Source organism: Nanorana parkeri, unplaced genomic scaffold, assembly GCF_000935625.1.
Source record: "Nanorana parkeri isolate BGI_ZX_2015 unplaced genomic scaffold, ASM93562v1 scaffold2024, whole genome shotgun sequence".
NCBI lineage: Eukaryota > Metazoa > Chordata > Amphibia > Anura > Dicroglossidae > Nanorana > Nanorana parkeri.
The window spans coordinates 26942-34246 of NW_017308292.1; the positions used below are offsets into that span (position 1 = coordinate 26942).

Genomic DNA, 7305 nt, shown 5'->3' on the forward strand with positions numbered 1-7305 from the left:
TATTGCTGGGATTTGTTGTACTCCTCTATAGCTGGTGATATTCTGCATTGCGCTGTATAGAGGACTACAAATCCCAGCAATAATACATTATACAGTGGTGCAATGCTGAATACCACCAGCTATAGAGGACTACAAAACCCAGCAATAGTACATTATACAGCGCAATGCAGAATGCCTCCAGCTATTATGTACTATTGCTGGGATTTGTTGTATTCCTCTATAGCTGGTGGTATTCTGCATTCATTGCTGTATAATTTTACACTTTCCATTTCACTATATTGCACACCACACTATCTTTCTTTTTTACTTCCACCGCTCCAAGCTTGCTCCTGTGATGGACTACAACCTCAATACAAACTAGTAGTCCCATCACTGGAGCCTTTTTTAAAACTTTATTTTATTGTTTATCCGATTAACCGATTAATCGAACCTAATAATCGGCTAACTAATCGATTTTGAAAATAATCGTTAGCTGCAGCTCTACTCTGGACAGCAGAAACTGTTTTTTTTTTGTTCCCCTCATGACATGGATTTTTCTTTTGTCAAGTGCATGATTTATATTTGTTCTTGTTTTGCAGCTGAGTTTGTCATTGACCTTGCTGAGACGTTTCCAGCTTTTGATGCTTTTAAATCTGCATTGGAAAAATATGGTGCAGAATTCACAGTAAGTGCTTTGGTTGCATTACTTCTGTCTGTATCTAACTACTTTGTGACACTAAACTCAGGAGTAACACCTTTAAAAAATTAATTCCCCTAACTATTGTCAAAAATGTTTATTTGTGTGTCAGTCGGCTGTAGATTCTCAAATCATTCCTGAATTTGTGCTGACACTGTCCTTCCAAAGGTGGCTACCTTTGTTCCCCATGTGTTATAAAGTAGTCACTGCTCCAAGCACACTCTTGTGATGGACTACAATCTCACATTTACTAATTTGTATTGAGATTGTAGTGCATCACGGCAGTGATCTTGGAGCTGTGGCTACTTTACAACACACACGGGGACCATGGGGAACAAAAGTAGCCACCCTCCAGAAGGAAGGACAGTGTCGCCACCAATTCAGAGATTTGAGGATCTACACCCGAGTGATACACAAATAAGGTCAGGTATTGTCAATAGTTAGTTAGCGATGCACCGATACCATTTAAAAAAAACAAAATACAAGTACTGTTTCTCAAGTACTTGTTGATACCAATTACTGATTATTTTTTTCTTAAGGGACAAATGCCATTTTTAAAAAACAATACAGAGTAATGTCTTTAGGACAGTGGTGGAGCATCAGGACCCGGTCCTAGCTGCCACCCTGTTCTGCCACTGACTCCAAGCTGTAGAGGGACTAAAACTCCCAGCAAAACATTATACAACTGCAGAATACCACCAGATATAGAGGACTATAAATCTCTGCAGTCAGATAACATGGCTCCGCGCCCCCGGCCCTGACTGTTTAGAGTTTGTTAGAATTCTGTGCATTCAGGATTAATATTTTCTCTAAAGGCCGATAAGCTCCCAGTTTGAATTCTATTAAAAAATAATTATATGCATTTATGTGTTTAATAGTGTCCTCTAAAGACAGGTTTGTCAATGCTAATATGAAAGCGATTTTACCCTGTGTGTGTGTGGTGTTTTTTTTTTTTTCTTTTTTTTAAAAATCTATATTGAAAACGCGCTGATTAGCGCTGGAAAAAGTAGCTCAGGGCGGCAGGCGGATTGAATCACGCGTTTGCGTGAAAGGGCCCCATAAGAATAAATTGTTTTTTTTACTGTCGGCGGTTCAGCGCGAAAAATCCAAGCGTCCGAACCGCCCTGGTGTGAACGAGGCCTTAATGGCGAAATCTATGGAAACAAGGCCCTACATAAAAATATGGAACCCAAAACTTGTGATGCAACAAGTCGAAGATTTAACAAATAATGAATACCTTCACCTCTATATTTAATAATTAACAGCTGCATGCTAAAGTTTGTGAATGCCTGGCCAAGTTCTGTATTTAGTTAAAATAGAATTAAAGCCAAAACTTTTTTTCTCTCTCGTTCATTGAAGGACACAGGGCAACAGATTGGAGATCCTGGAAGGTATGGTATATCGCCACCTGCAGGAGTAGGACGCTAGGCACATAAAGACATAGACAGCCTAGGGGCGTCCCCTGCTGGTGGCCCAACCCCCCACCTGCTGACAAGTCTCCAGTTTTTTGCCTAGCGTCAGGAGTGAGGAGCTAAAAAATTTTCTCTCTGGAAATTTTCTTTTCCTTCCGTTTTTTCTCGGATCTGCTAGCAAGTGTCACCAGGGCGACATGCTGGATGGTGATGGATCCTGGTGGTCTCCCCTGGGTGGCCATCCAGCTCATGCAGGCTCTGCCTCGGCGTGTCGGCTGCGACTTTCATTCCCCGGGGTGCACATGACAGGGGTATAACTGGTGACAAATTGTTAAGTGTGTTTGTAGTTTGTTTTGCACATGACAGGGGGTCCCGGCCCACCTGTCACAGCACTTCCATGGACTGGTGGTGCCGCGCCTGCGGTCGGGGACGTCCGCCTTCCCCCACTCCCCTGATGAACCTGGGGTTGTGGATGCCGGCGCTGTGGGGACAGTAACAAGGTAAGAGGCTGCATGTTCTTCTGGCTGCAGCTTTTCCAGCTTCCCCCCTCCTCTACCTCTGCCTCGTGGGGCTTCAGGGCTGGGCTCCTGATGGGTAATTTTCCCTTCCTGGGCTGTCCAGACCTGTGGGGTCCATGGGGGGAGCCTCTGTGGTGCAGTTTGGGGCTGCCTGGGCGCTCGCGGATGCTGCGATCATGCGGCAAACGGGCCAAAAATCGAGGCCCGGCTCCATTGCGGCCTCCGGGTGTCGTCGTGGCCACCATTTTGGAATAGGGCAAGTTGCCCTTTCTGCCGCGTCACTTCCGCCCAGGCTCTCTTCATCCCCGGCGACCGGGGACACACTTCCTTTCGGCCTCAGACGCCGCTGCAGGAAGGACACAGGATTCAGCTCTCCCTTGCTGGGGGTCGGACGCTGCCGGTGCTGGGCACAGTGACACAGCTGGGGGTCGTGAGTACTGCGGGTGATCTCCCTGTGGCCTGGTGGTGATTCTCTGGTGGGCAGTTTGCTGCTGTGCGGGGGCTATGGATCGTAAGGAAGATCCTGCCGGGTTGCCTTGGGAGGGCTGTGGGCTGCGCTCGGTGGACCCCTCTAGATCACCTCTCTGTGCTGCCTGTACGCCTGCGCTTCTATGCCAGTCACCTCTGCGCCCCTCGGGTCCCTGAGGGGGGCGGTTGGTGCCTCAGGTACCGCATTATGTATGGAATTTTTCTCATCCGCTATGGATGTTTTTGTGTCGTGCATAGAGCGCGCTCTCACACATAGGCCCCCTAAAAAACGGGTTCTGCCCTTGCCATCCCCGGCATTGTCTGGGGAGTCCGAGGAGGAGGGGGAACTTCGGTCCACGTCACCTCATCCGGATCCGGGGGACTCCTCGCCGCCGGACTCGGGCAGTGAGGATGAATCTGCGTCGGCGCTCATGGTTCAGGAACGTGAGCTGGTCTCGGCGCTGGTGCGCGCCGGCCGTGAGACGCTTAAGATTTAGGAGTCTCCTGGCACTTCTACTATGGCCTCGGTTCAGTTTGGAACGCATAAGGGCAAGCGTTCCGCTAAGGTGTTTACCTACATTCCTTTTTTTTGACGAGCTAATTTATAAGGAGTGGAAACGCCTATCCAAATCCTTTGTGGTTCCGAAGTGCTTTTCGGTTCGCTATCCATTTGAGAAAAGTTTCCTGTCCAAGTGGGCCACTCCGCCGGTGGTGGACCCCCCGGTCTCCCGCTTGAACAAGGCCACTCTTATCCTGGTTGAGGATTCACCGTCCTTTAAGGACCCCACCGATCGGAAGGCTGAGGCGGTTTCCTGCACCTTGTTTTCCGTGTCTGGGGCTCTAATGCGCCCGGCACTGGCGTCTGCCCTGGTTTCGCAGACCTTGACTGAATGGGCGAAGATGCTTCATCGGGCTGGCGGAGGAACAGGTCTCCCCCGCCTGCGTGGATTTTGCGGAGCAGCTGGTGCAGGGCCTTAAGTTTGTGTGCAATTCGGCCCTGGATGCCGCGCCCTTGGTGTCGCGGTTGTCGATAACGGCGGTCACCCTTTGTCGTTCTGGCTGAAGTGCTGGTCGGCTGACCAGGCTTTCAAAAAGGCTCTGACGGAGCTTCCCTTTATGGGGGACCGCTTGTTTGGTGCTTCTTTTGGATGAGATCATTAAGGATCTGACGGGGGGGTAAGAGCACTTTCTTTCTTTTCTCAGGCTCGCAAGAGGGAGCTTCGGCGGAAGCCGGGGCCTTCCTTTTCCGCTCACAAGCCGCTTTTTCGGCCCCCTCCGAGAAGGGCGGTAAGTTTACAAGAGCCTCTTCCTCCCAGCCTCACAAGCGTCCCTGGCAGCCGAAGTCTGCCAAGCCCGCTGACAAGACCCCGTCCGCATGAAGGTCCCGCCCCGACCCTGGGTTCCGGGGTGGGGGGGCGCCTTCGGCTCTTTGCGGACTTCTGGGTGGCTCACGTCTCAGACACCTGGGTTCGGGGGCTGGTGTCCTCGGGTTACAAGATCGAGTTTCTTTCTCGGCAGGGTCACAGGTTTTTCCCGTCCAACACGCGTCTTTCCCCTTCCCACCTGGCGGATCTTCGTCGCGCTGTGGCGGACCTCCTGTCTCAGGGGGTTGTTGTACCGGTTCCGTCCTTGGAACGCTTGCAGGGGTTTTACTCCAATCTGTTCACAGTGCCCAAGAAGGAAGGGGTTCGGCCCATTCTGGACCTCAAACGCCTAAACACCTTTGTGCGGGTCCGTCGCTTCCGCATGGAATCGATTCGATCTGTGGTGACGTACCTTCGCCCGGGGGACCTGTTGGCCTCAATCGACATCAAAGATGCCTACCTTCATGTGCCTATTTGCGCATCTCATCAGCGATTTCTGCGTTTCACGGTGGGGGCCGAGCATTTCCAGTTCGTTGCGCTGCCCTTTTGCCTGGCGTGGGGTACTTGGACGATCTGCTCCTGCGAGCGGAGTCCCTTTCCTCTCTGGTGTCGGCCTTGGGGGTCACGGTGCGCTCCCTGGAGGAGTTCGGCTGGATCCTGAACGTCCAGAAGTCTTTCTTGGTGCCTTCCCCTCGCCTGGAGTATCTGGGCCTGGTCCTGGACATGGTCGCGGCCAGGGTGTTTCTTCCCCCGGACAAACTCCAGAAACTTAGCCACCGCGTTCGCCTGTTTGCGGTCTCGCCGGTGGTCGTCCATTCGTTGCTGCATGCAGGTCCTGGGTCTCATGGTGGCCTCCTTCGAGGTGGTGCCCTTTGCTCAACATCACACCAGGGTCCTCCATAGGGACATCCTGGTGCAGTGGGACAAGTCGACCTCATCGCTGGACAGGGAGATTCGGGTGTCTCGGGAGGCGCGGGCCTCCTTGCGTTGGTGGCTGCACTCTCCGGTGTTGGTGCACGGGAAGTCCTTCCTTCCGGTGCGCTGGACGGTGGTCACGACGGATGCCAGCCTGTGGGGTTGGGGGGGAGTCTTGGGCTCCCTGGCGGTGCAGGGTCGGTGGTCGCCGGACGAGCCCCGCCTGCTGATCAATGTGTTGGCACTTCGGGCGATTCGCCTGTCCCTGCTTCACTGGTCGGACCAGCTTCAGGGTCTGTCGGTTCGGGTTCAGTCCAACAACGCCATGGCGGTGGCGTACATCAACCATCAGGGCGGCACAAAAAGAGTGTCTGCAAGTCGGGAGGTGTCCGGGATCCTGTCTTGGGCGGAAGGGCGGTTCCTTGCACTATCGGCAGTTTACATCCCGGGAGTGGAAAATTGGCAGGCAGACTACCTCAGTCGCCAGTCTGTGGACCCGGGAGAATGGTCCCTGCACCCGGACATCTTTCATCAGCTGTGCCTTCGCTGGGGGACGCCGGATGTGGACCTTCTGGCGTCTCGTCTCAACCGGAAGGTGGAGAGGTTCGTGGCCCGGGCTCTGGATCCCTGGGCGGACGTGGTAGATGCCCTGGTGGCTCCTTGGGAGCCCTACGGTCTGATTATATGCCTTCCCTCCGCTTTACCTGTTGGCTCGGCTGCTGCGTCGGATAGCGGCAGAAGACGTCCTCGTCATCCTCGTGGCCTCGGAGAGCGTGGTACGCGGACGTGGTTCGACTGCTGGTGGACGCCCCTTAGCGGCTGCCTCTGCGTACAGATCTTCTGTCCCAGGGGCCTGTGTACCATCCTTCTTTACAGTCGCTGGCTTTGACGGCGTGGCTGTTGAGAGCCAGGTGCTGAGAGATGGGGTTGTCTGATGCGGTCATCTCCACGATGCTTAGGGCCCGCAAGCCGGTCTCTAGGAGGATTTACCATCGTACGTGGAGGGCCTATTTTGCCTGGTGCGAGGCTGGGGCCTGCTCTCCGCGCTTGTTTTCCATCAGCAGAATTCTTGCCTTTTTGCAGCGCGGAGTGGCTCAGGGGTTGGCCTTGAGCACGGTGAAGGGCCAGATCTCTGCCTGGACTGTTCTCTTCTAACGCCTTGGTTCGTACGTTCATTCAGGGGGTTACGCGTATTGCTCCCCCTGTCCGCTCGCCTCTGGCACCATGGGATCTGAACCTGGTGCTTTCGGTGCTGCAGGAATCTCCCTTTGAGCCTATTCGGGACATTCCGCTCTTGTCCTTGTCCAAAAAGGTGGCCTTTTTGGTTCGGAGGGTTTCTGAATTGGCTGCCTTGTCTTGCAAGTCGCCGTTTCTGGTCCTTCATAGGGATAAGGTGGTTCTCCGTCCTCGGCCGACCTTCCTGCCTAAGGTTCTGTCGGCTTTTCACTTGACCGTCCTCAGCCGACCTTCCTGCCTAAGGTTGTGTCTGCTTTTCACTTAAATGAGGACATTGTTTTGCCGTCCTTGTGCCCAAAGCCGGTTCACAGGAAGGAACGGGCGCTGCATTGCTTAGATGTGGTGCGCGCTCTTTGTGTTTATCTGGATGCTACTGCTTCTTTCCGTGAGACGGATTCCTTGTTCGTCCTCACGGGTGGCCCTCGTAAGGGCCGGGCCGCGTCGGCGGCTACCGTTTCCCGTTGGATTCGGACTGTTGTCATACAGGCGTATGCCGTTAGGGGGCGGGAGCCCCCTTTTCCGGTCACTGCCCATTCTACTAGGGCTGTTGGCGCATCCTGGGCTTTTCGCCATGGTGCGTCTGTTTCTCAGGTTTGCAAGGCCGCTACTTGGTCTTCGGTTCACACCTTTGTCAAATTTTACAAGGTGGATGTTTTGGCATCGGCGGATGCTGGATTGGGGCGTAAGGTTTTGCAGGCGGCCCTTTGAGTGGTTCT

At 53.4% G+C, this 7305-nt stretch overlaps 1 protein-coding gene across 3 annotated transcripts in view; it reads left to right on the forward strand.

Annotated features, from left to right (window-relative positions):
- The window catches only part of DHX8 (DEAH-box helicase 8), a 103427-nt gene that overhangs the window by 2122 nt on the left and 94000 nt on the right, over positions 1-7305 (forward strand). For all 3 annotated transcript variants that reach the window (XM_018572421.1, XM_018572419.1, XM_018572422.1), the window contains exon 2: positions 579-664. In XM_018572421.1, coding sequence (XP_018427923.1) covers positions 579-664 — 86 coding nt within the window. The remainder of the gene's footprint in view (positions 1-578; positions 665-7305) is intronic.